The following is a 20,345-nucleotide window of genomic DNA, read 5'->3' on the forward strand; positions in this document are numbered from 1 at the left end:
AACATCTAGTGCATTACCATAATCAAGTCTAGGGGTTATATGTAACTTTCCAATTTTGCCCATAAATGTCCAAAGTCTAGGGCATAATTGAAAAATGGTATGAGTTCAGTGTTTCAATCAAACACATATTGCATGTGCTTCGGGTCTAACCCTAGCAGTTAAGACAAGATGCCCCAACTTTTTTGGCAATATATTAGTGTCAGCCTTGGTAGGATAAACTCCCCAAATCTATCCAACGACTAAGAACATTTTAGACTAACACGAGTCTCATAAGTGTCCAATTTAAGGGGTAATTTCATAGAAACACATCAATATCAATATGAAACAATAATGTATTTTTATTTATTTACAATAAATGTTTTTGTACATTAATTATATTGGAGCTAAGGGCATGCACTGTCTAACAATAGGCGGAGGTGTTTATAATTTTGAATTGTTATAGGTCTGCAGTTTAATTTACAATTTTGAGGTGGAGTGCAATCTACTTATCCCTAAAAAAATTGAATAAGGGGAAATTTCTTAAACTACCCTTACTATTTAGCTAATTAACTAACTCTACCCTTATTGTTACATATTATCTTAGGCTACCCCTAAGTTTTCTGACAATTGACTAAATCCTCATCTACCATTAATTTTCCGTTACACTCCATTGCATGTGACAGCGTGTGACGATTATATTTTTCAAAAATTCCTAAAATACCCTCTCATTTTAAAAATTAGAAGATTAAAGGTGAAAGAATGCGGGTCCAACTCATAGATGTGTCAGTGGCATCCATTTTCTCGAGTTCCAGTTGTTCAAGAGAGGTATCAACCATGGTTTCAGCAGTTGTGCCCCTACCTGACTGCAACAAGGACCAACCCATCTCTCATCTCTCATCTTCTCCCTCTCTTTCTCTCTCCATCCACTTTGTCAATGAGGATCAAAATGCAGATCTCCCCCTTGTAGAAAACAACCACCGCCACCTTCATCCACCCTCCGATTCAGCCCCTAGTCCACCCCTCCAACGACCCAAGCTAGAGGATTGACAAGACTCCGATCTGCACCTTCGATTAAGCAACACTTCTTCAATTTCTTTTTCTTTTTTCTTTTTAGATTTTTCAAGAACATGGACGACTATAGACTTCTGATTATCACTAATATTACAAATGATTAATGAAGACCGAAAAGTCCAAGGTTTGTGCATTGGACATTTGGTTTCATAAACTTAACAACAAAAGCAATAAAAGCTCCTGACATGAGCTTTACTTTGCAAAGCATTATACGAAGTTCGAATAGTCAATCTGGAAAACGTAAGCAGATCAATACGAATAACAAAAGATAATGATAAGATGTAATCCGAACTCCTAAAGTAAATAAAGAGAAATAAAACAAACTAGGATTTTATCAAGAAATGTAGTAGACAAGATCAGCCAAAGCTCTATGATTCAATGTTACCTGTTCAAGCAACCATTGCTGACTGAACAGCTGATTTCAAAGCAGGAACCGAAGCAACTACAAATAGAATCCAGGCTCATATCGTTATCCTAACTCCAAAGGGAAATAAAGGAAAAGAGTACTCTGATTTTGATTAGAGAGACTTTTGAGGTGTAAAATAGGATTCGTTCTACTCATTCTAAAGAGAAAAAAGAGACAAGGTGTGAAGGAGGCGTTGATAGAGAAATTCTGGGTTCGAACAAAAATGCAAAATCAGAGGGAGTTTGCCTAACTAGATTGGGTTTAACGGGGATTTGTTGCAACGGTGGGTGAAAGGTGGTGGTTGAGTGGTGAAACGGGATAAACAGGGGTTGAGGAGGGAGAAAATGGGAGAAGAGTAAGAATGAAAGTGAAGAGAGACGAAACCGACAAGGAGAGGATCGCCGCTGCTAATAGTTGTAGCGGCAGTGGCGAATAAGAAATATAGAAACAAAAGAGAGGGAAGAAGAAAACGCCGCTGCTGTCTCGTTCAATTCGTTGTTGTGAAGAGCTCAGTTTGCTGTGAAAGGAAGAAGACGGTGAAGAAGAAAAAGGAGAAGAAGAAGAGAGAGACGAAGAGGAAGAAGATGGTGCTAGTTCCTATTGGGACGATGCATACTACCATTGTCGTCACTTTTGAGGTTTGAATCAGTGACGATAATGTTTAATGGGTAAAATAGTCTTTTTAATCCTTTCATTTAGTCGATTATTAGAAAATTTAGGAATAATTTAAAACAAAATGTAAACTAAATGGTAGAGTTAATCGATTAGTTAAACATAAGGATAATTTAAGAAATTTATCCAATAAATAATATGAAAAGAGATATGCATCACCATGTAAGCATCTATATAAATATATTAAGCTGAAATGTGTACCAAGGCTCGAGGATGACGGAAATGGAATCTACCAATATTTTTTTGCCTTTTTTCTTAAAAGTTATAAGAATGTCACTCTCTACCAATTCTTTATCTCTTTTGATTTTTTTTTCTTTTAAATTATAAGAATGCTACTTTTTTCTACCAACTCTCTCTCTCTCTTGCTTTTTTTCTTTCAAATTACAAGAAGCCATTCTCTCTGAGAGACTTCAATTCGGCACCTTGGTTACTAGGAGACCTACAACCAAAGGTAGTCAAGTTTGAGTCGAGCTGATGCTCAAGTCTCTAATTCGACACTTGAGTAGCTGAGGAAGATCTCGATTTAACACCTCAGTCATTGAGAGAGATTTCGGCTTAGCACCTCGATAATGAAGGAAGACCTCAGCTTAGCACCTCAAAAATTAAGAGAGACCTTAACTGGATACCTCACCTGCTAAGAAAACTTTGACTCGACACTTGAGTAGCTGAGGAAGACGTCGGTTTGACATTTCAGCAAATTGAGAGAGACCTCAACTGCTTTGAAATACTTGTAATGAAAAGTAGTCGAAATCGAACTTGACGTACATCACTACAATACCAACTACCCACACGGTGAACAATCCGTGTGACGCCGTTAAATCGATTAAAAGTTAGTAAGATGATGTGGCAAAAAATAATGGGAGGGTTCACGAAGGTGGATCGAAAGCGTCCATAGAATGCGAGCAAACGATACTAATGAATCCCTCGATCGCTTTGACTTGAGAAGGGTTTCAACTTTCACTTTTCTTCTGGATTTTCCTAGCCCAACGATCGGTCGAGAATCTCTTTCATTTTACGACCGGCAGGCAAGAACTAACAGCTGCCTGTAAGGTCCGAGCTCAGACCTCAAAGTCGTCACGACGGCACTACCCGTGTCCTTCTCTCTCGAGCTTGCTCCAACTGCAGAAGTTGGATTATTTGATTTCTTTGAATTATTATTGTTTTTAATTTTCATGTTTAATTTGCAGGTGGTATTTGGAATCAAGCGGGATAATTCTATACCATCTCTGTCGAACCTAGGTATGGCGTTTATTCTTCTACTTATTCACCAGTTACAACTACTTTTGTTCCAAACCAGACACCTGATTTGCAGTTTGATTCGATTTCTTTACTCATCAGCTGGCCCTTTAAAACTTCTCGGTTGTCATCATGGAGAGGCAACACCATCGTCGTTTAATGAGAAGACGATGGTGAGTGAGTGGGAAAACAAAATCTCCTCTGCCATCGATTGTAATGGTGCCATTTTCAATGTATTCTGTTTAGATTGTCTTCTTTAAAATTAAGAATGAAATATTAGCCTGTTTATAGTATCCGAAGTATATAAATGTATTCGATTTATTTACCTATGATTTACTACGTTTATTATATTTGTTAATTTTAATACTATCCGAAGTATATAAATAAAATATGCAATGAAACAAGAGATCCCGTATTTTTTGAGCAGCAGAATTATTCATGAGCTATTGGGCTTTTTGTTTCCATTTCATCGGTAAAATCCCTAGAAGTACATTATTTCCATTAAAGAAGGGAGAGTATATGGAATTAGAGAAGAACTATGGAGGAAAACAAAGAGATACTATTCCCATTTCTTGTTATTGTTCTTGTTCTTCTTCTTTTGTATGTAGATAAAAGAATACCCCATTTCATTGCTTTGTCTTTGATTATGTTGGGTTAGTAAATTTTGTGGACCTTTGTTGGATGCTATACCGTTGAGAAAATTACTACCACTTCTTAAACACCCTCCCTTCTCCCCAAGAAAAAGGAAAAAAATGTTCTACTTTGCATGTTACAAAGGGCTTTTTCTTGTCCTTGTTTGTGCCTCTACTAACCGATCCTTGGACTTATCTTCCTTTACATTTAGACCAACAATAGTTTCTGACCTGACATAAGTCATAATCCCATTAATCTGTAAGAGAGTTTTGTAAGAGTCCAACTGTATTGGATAATTTTGTTGTCAGAACCAGCAGATAAAATGGTTTTGGGTAAATTACAAAGATCCCCCTTGTACTATGGAGTTAGTGACAAATGCCAAACTTTTGTTTGCGACAAAGACCCCCTGAACTTTCACTTTGCAACAAATACCCCTGACCATTAAGTCAGATGACAGAATGCATTAAATCACCAAAATGTGCACCTAAACTTTCCTTATATTCTTTTTCTCCCCCTTTTCTCTTAAACCTTAATTGACCAAAACATACCTCTATTTTCTCCAAATGAAACCAGCTAAAATAACAAGAATCATTCCATTAGCATAGAAAAAAGTTTTTTTCTTTTTAATTCTTGATTCATTTCATTCACATGAATGTCTCTCTTCATCTTAAAATATAAAAATTATCCACTCCTTTCTCCAATAAATCAAGAAAAACCAAATGAAACCATAAATTTATATCTATCAAAAAGAAACCTCTACCATCTCATTTGAAACATGTACAACAAGGAGCTGTACACAGGGATTTACAAACACTGCCCATGCATATCTATACCCCCATACCCTGATTTACAAAACGATTCCCAAAGGCAAAAAAGGAGTTAAATGATTTTATAGATCCTGCAAGGATCTATTGGAGCAACCGGGATGGCTTCAATGTTATATTTAGAAAACTAATAGAATCATAAATCATTCATATAAATAAGAAAAGGGTAGTTTGAGGATTTAAAAATTTTAAACAGTTGAATGAGAAACTTTTTTGAAGTTAACTAATGCAACTCTAATGGAGGGGTATTTGTTGCGAAGTGAAAGTTCAGGGGGTCTTTGTTGCAAATCAAAGTTGGGGGGTATTTGTCACTGACTCCATAGCACCCGGGGGGTCTTTGTAATTTACCCAATGGTTTTATATGCTGCTTAGTTCTCACAAATGTTGATGTGGTCAACTTCAGCATAAATAATGTATAAATGCCTCTCATTCCACATCATATTTGTTGTTTTAAGCTTATTTTGGTACTAAATAACTCTAAAATTATTCTGGAATTGTTTCATATTTTGTTTTTAATTTCTCTATTTGTACCTAGTCACTAAAACAATTCTGTATCTGGTCTGGTTCTGACAACATTGTATAAGAGATGTACCTATGGTGGCCTGTATAATGACTAGAATTATTGCAAAAAGGTAATTGAGTATATTAACTATAAGTAAATCTAATTTGTCTTAACCATTCTTTGCCCACCTCATAACTAAATTATAACCTTGTAGATTAACAAATAAAGTTTGGCATCTCTATAAATCAAGACTATCAATCAAGATTATTTAATTTGTCTCACTTCATTGTAGATTATAACAAAATTAATTGTATGACCATCTAAGCTAAAGTCTTCGGCCAGCAAGTCTGAGAACACTGATTTGAGTCTGAGGGCAGTCACTTTGTGTAGGAAAAAATTGCAAAGGTTGTGACTGTACCCAGTCTACCCTTCCCAAGACCCCAGATAGATGGGACCAACACAATGGCCTTTTCATAGTTGTCAAGGCATCTAGGTGATTCTGGGAGACATTGGGGGACCTAGGCATAAGAATTTTATATTACCATTCAGCATGCATATTAACTGAATTCATTAATCCTGATATAGTTGATATACCTATTGACATTGTTCTACCTAGAATTCAGCCTCTGTACATGCTCCCAAATGTCCCTTGCAGTGTCCAAGAACATGAGATTAATATTGAATTTGGGGTCCATGCCGCTCTGTAATCATTTCATTATTTGAGCATTTTTTTATAAGTAAACATGAATCTATTCATTAATTACTGAAAGAGCATTACAAGTTAAATTCAAGTAGAAGAGAAAATTAAAAGTCATGTTTTAACAGCCCCTATTACAAATCTGCCCAGAACTATATACCCTTTGTCTTGCCAAACTGTCTGCCATTCCATTTGCTGTTATCTTTACCCATTTTGAAGCTTGCTTCTAAATCCTTCGCCATGCTCTTGATTTCTCTTATTTATTTTTTGATCAGCACTCTTGATTTCTCTTATTAGGCATCTGAAAGCCCAAACACCTGGGTTGTTGTCATTCATCCAAGAGATTACCAGTTATGAGTCACCCTCGATCTCCAGATTCTTAAAATAACGTTGTTTTGCTAGCTTCAAACCTTGTTGTAAGGCTAATAGCTCAACTCTTGTAGAGTCCCCTTTTCCAATCGGCTTGAATACACAGTCACCACTTTCCCTGTAGCATCTCTGAATACTCCAATTCCTAACAACCCTGGATTTCCTATTGAGCTTCAATCAAAGTTCAGTTTTAATCTATTAGAAGCCAGAGAGGGGGGGTTCCAGTCCATATTTACTATGTCTTTCACAGCTGCTGAATTTGCAATTTCAGACCCGGCTCTTTGAATATCATCTACCATCACCCCTTTGAAAGCTTCCAAGTTTTAAGCTTTTTACTGGCTCATAAATGTACTGAAGTTTTCCCTTTAATTTTAGAAAACCTCTTTAGATTAGTTCACAGAACAAAGATTTCAATTGATGCCAGTTTAATAGTAAAGTAGTCTGCAGTCACCATCTATTCAAGCTTTGATTCATCAGTACAGGAGGCTGTCACCTCTTAGGAATCTCAATTCTAGTGATTCATAGTCAAATAGGAAAAAGGTGGCATTTGGTACAGCTGAATCAACTTCCGAACACCAAAAACATTGCTTTTTCGAAGGTCAGAGGTTGTTTGGCTGCACCTCTGAATTGTCTCTCTGAACACTGAAAGAACCTCTGAACCATTCAGTGCCCAACCTACTTCTGAGCGCATTCAGAGGTAGTGGATGAAATTTCCCTTATCTCTCCCATGAACAGAGGAGTCGGTGAACCAGGTCCAAACCCCGAATGTCGATTGTGGGTTTGAACAGAGGTTGACTTCAACATTTTAGGACCAGGTGCTGGTTGCTGGCAAAGGAAAAAATGATGTTGATTATATGGCAGATGGTGTTGCTGATGAAGGACCAGTTGCAGGTGATGTCAACTGCTGCATGATGAGCAGTGCTGGTTCAACACTTCGGTGAGGTGCAGAGTCTCACTGCCTCTGGTTCGACATTGCAATGAAGAAGATCATGAACAGGGTATCAGATCTGCAAGAGGTTGGGGACGATGGATGAACACTGGTTGATGATGAACTGTGCCGAAATCCGATTTGAGAGGAGGTAGAGAACACCTCAGATCATGAACAGGGCATCAGATTTGCGAGAGGTTGGGGACGATGGATGAACAGTGCTGAAATCAAAATTAGGAATCAGTAGACAGGCATGGTAACACTCTGTTGTCACCACCAAAGGGTTCTCTGTCAGTTCCTCCATGGCTGCGTCATCATCTTCATCTGATTCTTTGTCTTCTCATCGAGATTGTTGCCACTGCCATAGGCACAAAGACGCTTTCAAGATTTGTAATGAAAATTGCTCTCAAGTTGCAAACAAAGCGCAGACGGAGGCATCACTCATCCGATGATTACTCTTCTTCTTCTTTGGAAGATTACATTAGTATAAGTTCATACAAGATGCCTTCCTTATTTCAATTCTAATTTCTGAGTGGCACTTGCATTTGTTGAAGATAAGAAGTGGACAGATTTTATTGATAAAATCCGATTCGTGAACAGTGCCGAAATCCAATTTGTGAGAGGTGGAGAATCTCACTGCCTCAAATCATGAACATGGTATCAAATTTGTGAGAGGTTGGGGATGATGAATGAACAGTGCTGAAATTTGACTTTTACTATTCTATATTTTTTAACTTTATTTATTAATTTTTAGTGATATTATTTATTAACTTTTGTTGTTCTTAATTTTTTTATTATTTTTATAATATTAATCTTTTGTATTACTCTTTTAAATATTATTTATTAGTCCTTTTTATTATTTGTTTCATATTTTGTTGTTAATTCACAATTTTTATTTTTTTCTATTATTAAATAATATATTTCTGTAGTATCATATTATTTTAATCATTTTCATTTAATTTTGTTTAAATAATGACTGAAGGGATAAAATTGTAAAATGCAATCTTTTCAGACGTCACAACATTCAGATTACTGAACAATCCCACTATATTCAGATGTTTGCAAAGCAGAAAAGCAAAATTTTTGCCAAATACTTTCAGAGCTTTTTTGGAGGTTTATTTGCTGCTTTTCAGACTTCAGACTTCAGATTTACCGAATGCCACCTAAGTGCAACTCCAAACTAAGGACTGTTAACAGTGCTGAGAGAGGCAGGCTGTAGATGCAGAGGATCTCCAGAGGGGAGATTATACAATTGCTGATGCTATTCTTCCTTTGCCTGGTTCAAGAGTACTTTATCCAACACATGATATTGCTCAAGTTTACCATGATTGGCAAAGAAGGAGGTGAAGATTGAACTGTGAAACTGTTTTGGAGAAGAGAGGTGAAGATTGAAACCAAGAGTTTCTGCTTCGAAATAGGTAGATGCGAGGATATGGATCTGTTAAGGATAAGAGAAGAAAAAAGGGCCACCATTTTTTGTGTGCGAGGAAGTGTTAGTATGGCTGAAGGATTTCATGATTGGCAAAGAAGGAGGTGAAGATTGAACTGTGAAAATGTTTTGGAGAAGAGAGGTGAAGATTGAAACCAAGAGTTTCTGCTTCGAAATAGGTAGATGCGAGGATATGGATCTGTTAAGGATAAGAGAAGAAAAAAGGGCCACCATTTTTGTGTGCGAGGAAGTGTTAGTATGGCTGAAGGATTTCATGGATGGGATGATTTTCTCCGTCAAAAAACTGGGCTGGAAGAGCGAAGTAACTGCAGCTGGGAAGAGCTTTGAAGCTGAGGTGAGAAGTAACGTAAAGGGTTGGTTTGTGGTAATTATGGAGAACTATTGTGATAATAGAAAACTCATGCTGTCTGTGCTAGAAGGCAGAGAGAGGGAGAGAGAGCAGGATGGAGGATGTTTGCATAGGCCCTGCAGAATTTCTGTTGAATATAAATAGAAGGTAAAGTGCAAATATCTGTGGTGGTTCAGAAATCTGTGTTAAGCAGAACTACAGAGATAATTCGAAGGAAGAAGAACAAAAATTTAAAGGACCTCAAGCTATGGTTTCAGTGATACTAGAAGTCAAAGATTGTTCTTAGATGCAGAAAAAGGAGAATGGGAGAGGAATTTGATTCTGACATCGGCCAAAAAGGTCTCAGATTGGGAAAGCATCGTGGGGGCGGTTGTGAAGAGATTCAATATAAAAGGTGCTGTAAAAACTAGACCTTTCGATGATTCAAAGGCCATGCTATATGGAGCTGGCGAAGAAGTTGTGATTCCAAGTGCTGAGATGGTGGAATCTCCAGCTGGAAGGATAAGGGTTGAGAGCTGGTTTGTGTCCTGTAATCAGAATCTTATCTCAGGAAGTCTTCTTGACCTTCAGTTAGTAGGTCTCCCTTTCAATTACTGGAATGAGGAAATTCTGGAAAAGTTGATCCAAGTCATGGGTGGAATGTTGACAGCTTTCAATCTCCAAGGTCTTCATGCCATGAAAGTAAGAGTCGAGGGTCTGAAACCTGAAGAAGTTCCTAGATGCTTAGAGTTGCTCGCTGATGGTCTCTGGCTCAAGGTTTGGGTTCTGATGGAAGTTGAATAGTCTCTATTGGAGGAAGGGCTCTAAGGAAGAAGATGATGACATCCTTGAAGGTTGGGTTACACGTGGAAAAGAAAGGTTAGCCAAAAGTTATTGACTAGTGGCTAGGCGGCGAAGGAAGACAATGAGACTCCATGCAGGTTAGTTGGAAAGTCTCGGGATAAGAATGTTTCTATTATCGTGAACTCGAATCTATTGGAAAACCAAGAGCGAAGGCCAGGCGAAAAGTCTTATGCCAAAATTATAAGGGGCAGATCCACGTCAAATAATATCTTGGGACTGCAAATATTACTGAACTTGAGAAGGTCTGAATTGGGTTAATTTACTGAGGATGAACCAGATTCGTTTCTCGGATGATTTTGCCACTCTGGGTCAGGTGAATTCCTTAGTAGTCACGACTGTCACATGATTTGAAAGGAGAGGCATTTGAAAGGCTTGCCAACGGGAGATATCATCCTCTTTCAACTCAAGGAAGGATCTTTGGTGACTTGGAGATTGCGATTGCAGAAGTTTCACTACAAGGGCTTGAGGATGGTGTTAAGATTGGTGATGCAAATCTTGCATTAGAAAATAAGTCTAGCTTGAAGTTCTCGTCTCGATCAAAAGAAGATATGTACGATACTCAAGATGTCAATGACAATTTACAAAATGGTAGGAAAAAATTTCAATCCAGGAATAGAAAAGAAGACAAGAGGAAGTTCCTAAGGCCTAAAAAAATCAAAATTGAAAAGAAATGGAGCGATAAGGAGTGTCTCGTCTAAGATTAGGAAAAAAGAGGAAGAGAGGTGGGTCTGGGTGATCACTGGGTTTGACAAATGCGGCAAGAGGAGGATTTTTGATGGTTCAGGAGAGACTCTCTACGAGTGTACATATCTCTTATGAATGGCGATATAGGATGTTCCTCTCAAGTCAGTAGGTGGTTTGGTGGGATTTGTGTTCCTTCTGAGTCTGGGGCTATGAGTCTGATGCCCTTAGAGGATAGTCACGATTTGAGATCTCCAGTTTCACTGGGTTCGGAAGAGCCATATGCTGCTGAAATAGAGAAGCTGGAAGGGGGGGGGGGGGGAGGCAATGGTTTGGAAAAGGAATGTTAGCACCAGTGTTGAGCTAGACTCTGAAGACAATGATGGAGATAAGGTCAAAGGAAAGGAAGACTTAGATGATGGTGAGTCTTCTGGTAGACAGGCTGAAAGTCAGGTCGAAGATGGTTTGCAATATGAGGAGGTTGTGGTTGGAAGGCTGGGTGTTGATTTGGGTCGAGGGAGCAAAATGGAAGAGGAGGAGGTTCAGACTATGGGGTAATCAATAAGAAAATGCATAATGTGAGAACTAACAATATAGTTCATGTAACAAAGATTTTCTCAAGACTAAAACGCGGATTGCCTGGGGCAGGACCCACAAAAAAATATAGATGGGTGGACAGAAGGAAAAGGGTGAGAGGTAATGGGACAACTGGTACTGCTCATAGGGGGATCATGATGTCACATGCCCCCCTTTCGTTGAAGGAACAACAGGAAATCAAGGGGAATGATGTTGTCTCTGAATCTGGTGCGATACAGCTACCACAGGATAATGATATTGTTGACGAAGGTTCAGGGGAGGTGACCATCCAAAAAATAGTTGATAGGGAGGTCGTAATTGGGAAAAGCTTGGGTCTGTTTTTTTGGGGTGCTGAGGATTTTTATTTTATTTTTTGATAAATGTGGTGAGGATTTTGCTAGGAGGGTTTTTGAAGAATTTGAACGAAAAAAAGAGGAGAAAATAAAGGACAAAACACATTTGAAAGGGAGCAAGGATTGGGACAAGGAATTTTCAAACCAAGAGGGTGTGTTAGCTGGATAGCTAAAGGCCTATGGGCCGACGAACTACCCAGCGTCCTCTGGGCGTACCGAACCACACCTCGGACAGCGACGGGAGAAACTCCCTTCGGCCTGACCTACGACACGGAAGCAGACTGTGGTGGCACCGAAGAGGATGGTGGAGGCGCCGAAGAAGCCTTTTTAGGTAATCTCATGATGTCGTTTTCAGACTCTGGTCCCAAGTAGCTCGTACATAACGCCCTCCGGACCATCGTGGGCTTGGCTCAGGAGCGTGGAGTTGACATTGAAACTATTCCATGCCATGTAGGAAGGGTTCTTGTTTTTGTTTAGAGTTGGGTGGTGGTCCTTATTTCAATGGGGATTTGTATTGGGTCTGTCATGTGATTTTTATTCGAAGTTGTTTGGGTTTTTTATGGTTGCAAGGTGTGGTGTTATTACGCCTTTTTTGAGTTTCCCGAGGGTGTTTCTTGCTTTTGGTGATTTCTTGTCACCTTCTGATTTTTTTATTGTTTATTTTAATAAAATTTCCTTTTTATTCTTCAAAAAAAGTGCTGAAACTTCAATAAATTTGATAACCACATCATGTACAGGTTACACATAACGCCAAGAATGCTAGTATGCCACATAACAGCTTGTTCACTACTTTCTGTTGCTGATCCATAAAAAATATGCTTGATCACAATTATAACATCATATGTTGGGCTGGGACCACATAACCAGAAGCTTTATCACTGTTGCCACTAGGGGTGCAACTTGGGCACACCTAACCTGAGCCTGGACTAGCTTGACCTGAATTTTTTTTGAAGAGTAAAATGAGAAATTTCGTTAAACAAAAGAAAGGAAAACAATCTGAGAGGTGACGTGATGGCACCTCACCATACACAGCAACTTTAAGAACTAAAGAACAGGAAACTGAATGGAATTACAAATGAATTTTAAGAACATTCCAAAAGTTCTCTCCCATTTCTGATTTCTGATTTGAACAAATTCTGGGAGCACCCAAGCCCAGTCCAGCACTAGTTTCCTAACCGGATCCACAAGTGATTCAATATTTGTAGATTTATCTTCAAATACTGTTTCTTTCATTCCAGAGGACCCAGCAAACAATAAAAGGGATGCAGCTCCATATTATCTTTTGCTTTCCTTCTGCCTCTGATACTTGGTCAGGCTAAGAAAAGTTCTGCTGTTGATCTTGGCTGAAATACTCTGACCCCAAATAGTAAAGAGTAGAATTTCCAAATAAAGTTTGCAACCTTACGAGTAGGGGAGGGTTCGAGCCAAGCCAAGCTGAATACTTGGCTATTTGAACTCGGCTCACTGAAATTGTGTTAGGCTCGAGCTCGAGTTCAATTCGAGCTCAACTACAAGCCAAGTTTTTTTTTCTAAAAAATAAAAATCATACATATAAAAATATTTTTTTATTTTACATAGAAAAAATTAAGAATTATAAAATTTATTTATTATTATACATATAACGATATAGAAATGTTTTTATTTTACATGCAAAAAAATAAGAATTATAAAAGTTATTTACTATTATACATAAAAAAATAAAAATACAAATGATTTATTATATATGTATGTATGTATGTATGTATGTATGTATGTATGTATGTATGTATGTATGTATGTATGTTATTTAGTTATTATACTAGGCTCGATTAGGCTCACGAGCCGAACGAGTCGAGCTTCACTGGGCTCGAACTGGCTTGATTAGCAAACGAGCCTATATATCAGGCTGGAGCTCGGTTTAAACCGAGCTGAGTCGAGCTTTTCATGAGCCAAGCTCGGCTCGTGGCCACCTCTACTTACAAGTGTAGAACATATGAAGAACTGTCTCTTCATCTGAACAGCATAAAACACAGTAATTGGCCAAGCTAAAACCACTACTATTTAAGTGATCTGTAGTTAATATTTTCTGTCCAAAGCGACCAACCATGTAAAGGCCTAAACTGAAAATTTACATGAACTTGTCTTGGATTTTCAGTCATTGAGTTGGGCCTAGGCCCAAAACCTTTTTATTTTTTGTTTTTTGGGCTAGGGCCGGGCTGAACTTGTCTTTTCCTTAAACCTGGCCCGGCTTGCCCAAGTTGCACCCTTGGTAGGCACATAATGATTGGAATTTAGAATTTGCACATATATTAACTAAACACTAATATGTGGGAGGGTGATATGGCAAACTACAAGAGCAGCTGTCATTTGGTTGGTGTGGGAGGAGAAAAATGATAGGATCTTCCAAGGGAAAGAAAGATCCAAGGAAGCACTTGTTGAGGGCATTGCCATCAAGGTTATACATTGGCTGAAAGTTTTGGAACTGTCCAAAGACTTTTCTTATACTGACTTCACCAGAGGATGGAGTGCCATAGCTGGATCCTCATCCTTTTCTCCTATGACACAGGAAAGTTGGACCCCACCACCTTGCTTTAGAGTGAAACTGAATTTTAATGGAAGCTCTCTAGGTAACCCAGGCCCCTCAGGTATAGGGGGTGTCTTTAGAGGTGCGGAGGGTAGAGTGTTGGCCCTTTACTCAGGCCCTTTAGGGGTCGGAGATTCCTTAAGGGCAGAAGTGTTCGCCTTATTTCAAGGTCTCTGACTGGTAAAGCAATGGGGAATGCAATAGTTAGACGTGGAGGGAGATTCCAAACTGGTAATAGGCTGGATGCAAGCAAGAAGCTTGGGCACGTGGCTTTTCAGACAACAGCTTAGAGAAATCTTGAGCTTAGCAAGAGAGATTGGGTTGCAGTTTAAATGGGCAAGAAGATCAGCAAATGGAATAGCTGATGCTTTAGCTAAGTGAGGAGTTAAAAGGAGTTGTTTTAGGCTTGTTTGTAAGTCTGATATTGTCAAAGGGCTTTCTGTCCGGCCTTTGGATGATGACAGTTGTAACCTCTAACTATTATTATTAATGAAAGTTAATGTTTCCCATAAAAAAATTAAGATTAACAAACTCTACCGGTGGAGAATGATGATGATTGATAACTGACTTGTGATCAGAAGAATCCACCACTTCAAATTTCTTAGTAGATCAGTTGTTGAAACACATGAGAAACCTTTCAAGGACTTCAGCCAATGCACCATTCTTATTTTTATTGTTTCAGTGACATCTCCTTTGCTTATTTCCTTGTGTTCCTCTCCTCTCAAGTTGTCCAAAGAATAGCAGTTTTTATACATCTCCACATTAATTCTGCTCTTTTTTGGCCAACCCAAGGTAGTTGTATCGAACATGCTTTGCACATCCACTGGAGGATTCCACCTGCACCCAAACAAAGAAAAATACCACTCTCAAATAGAAATAATAAAAGAACAAGAAATAAAAAGGTGAAGGCAACTCTCGCCATCAGCTTTGCATAATACACACCAATGAGAGGATAAATACCATCTTGGCATCAAGGCTTTAATCTTTCCATGTACAACTTCCCAACTAAAAGCAGCAGCCCTTGGTGGAATAGGTTTGCACCACACCTCTTTCATTGGAAAAGAAGGCAGAAAACTAGTGGAGGGTTGTAACAAGGATTTGAAGAAAGAGTCACAAGATAAGGAACCCTATCAGGCCTAGAAGGTTCAAGGAAAACTCCCTCCAACATTTGTAATAGGTTAAGCACATACTTAAATTCCGAGTCTACTTTGCATTTGATTGCAGATGGTGAAGTCACAAGAGTTTGATTTGTATTTTCTGTTTCGTTCTTCTCAGTATGTGTTGTTATTTGGAGTGTTACTTCATCACTCATTGCTTATATTGTATTTCTATAATGTTTTAATGAATGCCTTCAACAAAGGGATTGTTTTGGTCATGTGACATGGGATTTAAGATGAAATTTGCCTATGTGAAAATAGGGCTGCAACTTGGGTAGGCTCAGGCTAAGCATTTACCATATTTTGAATGGGCCTAATCCTGACACACTGTAAATTCAAGTTGGGTACATGATTTGCATTCCTATTGGAAAGTGATGAGACAAAAGGTGATGCAAACACATTGCCAAATGGAGGATTAAGAAACATGATGCTTTTTATTCTTTTTTATTTGGCACATGCTATGCGGCTTTGGTCCCCATAAGGTCAGTTATGCTAGGCCCAGTTGACTGGGTTAGTGATGCAGGGATGCATGTATGTGCCCACTGCACTCACATTTATGATTCTGGGAGCATGCCCTTTTGTGGGTTTGAAGTTCGAACCTGCACCTCCTCAAATGGAGGGGTGTTGAGTGACCAACTGAACTACTTGGGCATGAGTACTGTCTGCTTTTTGTGCGCATATTATTCCTCCTCTATTTGTACACCCCCCCCCCCCACCCAAAAAAAAAAAAAAAAAAAAAACGTGTACTAAATTAATATTCCTGATTGTGTCTGGAAATAAACAATAAAACAAGTAACAGGCAATTGAAACCTGGCAAGTTATTGTTTGCAGGGTAACAACATCTGGAATTTGCGGGAACAAAATGCATCCTCCTTTAACATTACACAGGCATCCAATGTGTGCAGAAGTAAGTCCAACCTTCTTCCATGATCTTTTGCATTTTTACAAATTTTCGTGTAGTAATCATTATTTTATACGTTTTCCTAACTAAAAAATAAAAACAAAATGCTTCATGCTCTACAAATTCATGGGCCGATTTTGTCTGGCTATTGCCAAATCAAGGGTGAAAAAGTGGAAAGATCCGTGCTCAGATGTAGAGTGTTTGCTTGCAGGAGATCCGTGCTTAGATATTTACCACCCAGTTGCTCTGCCTTGGTGTTTGCAGATCATTGAAGAATTTCAGAAGTGCCATGCGGACCATCCTGTCAAAAAATTCTTTGGTGAGTGCACAGATCTCAAGATAAAGCTTGATCGCTGTTTCCGGCAAGAGGTGAGTTCCTCTTTTTGTGGATTTCCCCTTCTAAAGTATGTTGATCTCATGTTAATATATTCCATTTCTTGCACAGAAAGCTTTAAAGAGGAAGGCAAACTTTGAACAGAGTAAAAAGTTGAGGGAGAGACTACAAGCTTACAGGAAGGAGGATGCTGAGAAAATCTCGTAACGGTAACATGGTTGAAAGCTTTCAGCATTGAAATAACAATCCTTGTAGAAAGAAAGGGGCAGCTTCTAGTGTAACAGAAATTATGGTCTCCTAACCATGTTCAAGAAATATGCTGGGATTTTGGCCATTTCACGCTGTATTTTAAAAATTTAATACACTTGGTCAAGATAAAATTAGAGTGCAATTTCTTTGCCATCACGAGCATGAGCTCTTTGCATTTGATTTATGGAAGCGGCAATTGAGCTGTTAATATATTGGGTGTTTCCCTCATTTGCAACAATGGGGATTAAACTGCAATTCAACAAGCGGATGGGTCTTCGCACTTCGCAGATCCATGACCTGGGCCGAGTATACAGATACATCAGTTGGTTTTCTTCTCAAATACGATTTGGGTAATATGTTTAAATTGCAGCGCACAGCGCACTTTTTATATGTAGTACGTTTTTTTTTTTCAATGGAGATCTTGAAAACAACTTTCAGTGAGTCTATTTTTCCCTGGTTTTTTAAATCATGGTTCAAAACTTCAAATTCAGGTCTTGTTCCCAGAGAAAATACGTTTCTTGGCCTTTCGGGCTTGACACATTGGATCTCTGTGGAACTGTTGTTGCATACAATGTTTTAAAAAATGACCCAGAACTCAAATCGTTTTGGCCACTGGTTTTTAGATTAATGGTTCGATGATTTAGTTTGAACAGATGGTTTGTTCTGATGAAAAAAAATAAAAAATAGACAAAAGCCGTTGAACGGATTGATAGTTCAACTTTTTGGATCAATGGGTCATTATCTAATTCAATTATTTTTTTATCGGGGACCGAGTTTGAGATAAAACAGAACCAATTGTGTGGAAGATCAATAACGGTTCGAAAACCTTATTGCATAAAAGAGTCCGGCTTCATGCGTTAGCTTAAAGCGTGCGAAACGAATTAAACGGTTAAACGGAGTCTATCCTTTACGCCGTTAGCTTCTCCTTCGTTCCATTCCACTTCCCGCTGGTGCTCGAGACTCTGTCCAACTGGCGGCGACCAGAAAAGACCTCAAGTTTTCTGATTCGTTCATCATCGGCGATTATTTTACCGGGTAGATCGCTCGTTTAGCAATGCAATTCTATTATGGTAATCGATACTCCGCATCTCCACTACTATTCTATTACAATTTTTTTTGTTCCTGTTCGAAACATTGAATAGTTTTCTCTTTCTTTTAATTCATTCTTTGATTTTTTTTCTAAGTATCTGGTAAACGAAAAGGTATCAGGAGAACATTTGGTCAAGAAGTAAAACGAGGGAAGTATGAGCGGATGGATGTGTGTACATCGCTGACTGTGTGGAGAAAGTCACTCTAGTTCAGTTGTAATGGGTTTACGGTGATCGATTCTGACGGGAAGTTGGTTTTTAGGGTCGACAATTATATGGACAGTCATAGGGAAGAGATCCTCCTCATGGACGGCTCAGGCAACCCCTCCTTACCATGCGTCGCAAGGCCTCTCTGTCTCTCTCTGAATTCTTAATTTTTTTTTTTTCGTAAATCTTCTGAGCTTTAATTCGAATGTGATAGGTCATGTGTTTACAGGATTTTCTTCACCCAAAGATTCGTTTACGTGATTGAAGACTCCTACTGCCAAAGATCGTGCCAAGTACTAGATGAGTCGAAGAAGGTGATGGCAGAGATTAAGAGAAAGGAAGCCATGTCCCAAAGAGGAAGAGGAGGAATTTCCTTTTGTGTACGTCTTTCTTTTGATCGTACGAACCGACGATTTCAAGCGTGTCTTGCAATGTCCCTCGTTTTACTTCTTAACCACGAAGCCAATCCGCAGGTTCAACACATATCACTCGTAAATAGCTGACTTGGGCTCAAGAAGAGCCCCACAAAGCCAAACCACAAGTTCAATGTGTATTACTGGCAAATGGATAACTTGCAAATCACTAACCTAGGCTCGAGAGAAGTGTCAATGAAATCGAGAACTGAACCACAGGTTCAATGTGTACCGCCTCTGCCTCCGTTGACACCCCATTTTCTAGTTACTTTTTTCAAGAAGGCTATTTTAGTCATTTTAAACTAAAAAGGAAAAAAGTTATTTAGATTAGACTACTAAACAAAGTTGAACTTAAAATTGTGATTCTTTTGGTATCTCTTGCACCTAATTTTGAACTTAATATTGCCCATCCGATCGATCCAAGGCAGGTTGGTTGAGTCAATCATAGACCTCCATTTGGAATCTATTTATCTTAGACCAACCTAGAATTTATGTGGCATATTTGTTAGACAATGTATGTCTTTATCTCCGATTAGATTAATGTACACCGAGTTTTATGTGTTAATAAAATCAGTTCATTATTATTTTTATGTTCATATTGGTATGTCTGTGAATTACCCATTAAACTGAATACCTATGAGACTTATATTTGTTTAAAAAGTTTTTATCTATTGGATAAACCTGGAGAGTTTATCCTAACAATGTTGATATTAATGTGCTATCGAAATGATGGAACAGTCTGTCTCAGTTCCTGGGGTTAGACCCTAAATACAGTTAATGGGTGTTTGTAAGAAACACTAATGTGCTATTGCACCTTAGGTACCCATCACAACATACCTATTGCACCTTATGTACTGATCGTATCACATATGGCCATCATCGCACCTTAGGTACCCATCACAATGCACCCTTCATTGCACTTTCTATTTATCCTTTTCTCTCTCTTACATGTATGAGCACTCATAACAACACACTTTCATGGAAGTAGAATAAGAATAAAATTTATAAGATGGTCTGAAATCTATGTCATAGGCTTCTACTTCACCCAGTTTTCTAACAACAAATGTGTCCCAAGAATATGCTGGCTACTTATCATATTCAACTTTAATTGATCCTTATGGTTATGTCAACACAAGGTATCCAGAGGGAGATTTCTTAAACTACCCCCAAGTATTAGGAGGTGGATTGAAATACCCATTATTGTTTGCAAAATCCCTTAAAATATCCCTAGGGCTTTTGACAATGGACATGTTGCTAAACATTAATGGAAATATTGGAAATGTCTATTTTACCCTTCATTATTCTTTAGATTTTCAAATGTATGACATTCCTTCGATAGTGTCACAGTAGCAATGTTAAATCAAAACCCTCAATTTTTTAAAATGTCGATTGTACCCTTCATAATTCTTCAAAATTTTAAGAAATCTTTGCATACAACTCAACCCCCATTTTCTCTCTCCCATTTTCTTCTTCCCTCTCTTGTACACCCTGCTTGGTTGGAATTGAGCCAAATCATCTGTAGAGAAAAAATTCATGTTCTAACATTGTATTTTCGTTCATTTCTGGTCCAACCAATGAACTTGTATTACCTAAGTTTCTATGCAAATTAAAGAAGAGAAGATCATTATTGACAATAACCATGGTTCAGAAATCTAAACAGAACAACATTGTCATTGATTAATCGAATCTCGTGTTAATGAAATTTATCAAGTCATCCAATGCCTAGAAATTGGTGAAATTGGTTTGGACCAAGGTTCAAAGTATCGGAAACACATAGCATATCAGGAATGCAATTTTAAGATATGTATCGAGATACACCTTTGATACGAATGCGTATTGAGGAAAAATTAAGATATGAATAGAT

At 38.3% G+C, this 20,345-nt stretch overlaps 1 protein-coding gene across 8 annotated transcripts; it reads left to right on the forward strand.

Moving 5' to 3' along the window:
• The first annotated feature begins 2,960 nt into the window (after positions 1-2,960).
• LOC104610187 (uncharacterized) lies at positions 2,961-18,844 on the forward strand. Of its 8 annotated transcripts, none has more exons than XM_088888912.1 (7): positions 2,961-3,178; positions 3,316-3,367; positions 3,467-3,537; positions 16,121-16,196; positions 16,402-16,559; positions 16,636-17,843; positions 17,958-18,844. In XM_088888912.1, exons 3-6 carry the CDS (start codon positions 3,535-3,537, stop codon positions 16,729-16,731), a joined length of 333 nt encoding a protein of 110 aa, XP_088745038.1. In that variant the 5' UTR covers positions 2,961-3,178; positions 3,316-3,367; positions 3,467-3,534; the 3' UTR covers positions 16,732-17,843; positions 17,958-18,844. The 8 variants fall into 8 exon arrangements, with proteins under 8 accessions (XP_088745038.1, XP_088745039.1, XP_088745041.1 ...); XM_088888913.1 differs by having other exon boundaries at positions 2,961-3,173; XM_010276696.3 differs by having other exon boundaries at positions 2,969-3,178; positions 16,455-16,559.
• The last annotated feature ends 1,501 nt before the right edge of the window (positions 18,845-20,345 follow it).

This window comes from Nelumbo nucifera, chromosome 5, assembly GCF_055504915.1.
Source record: "Nelumbo nucifera cultivar China Antique chromosome 5, China Antique-T2T, whole genome shotgun sequence".
NCBI classification, from domain to species: Eukaryota; Viridiplantae; Streptophyta; class Magnoliopsida; order Proteales; family Nelumbonaceae; genus Nelumbo; species Nelumbo nucifera.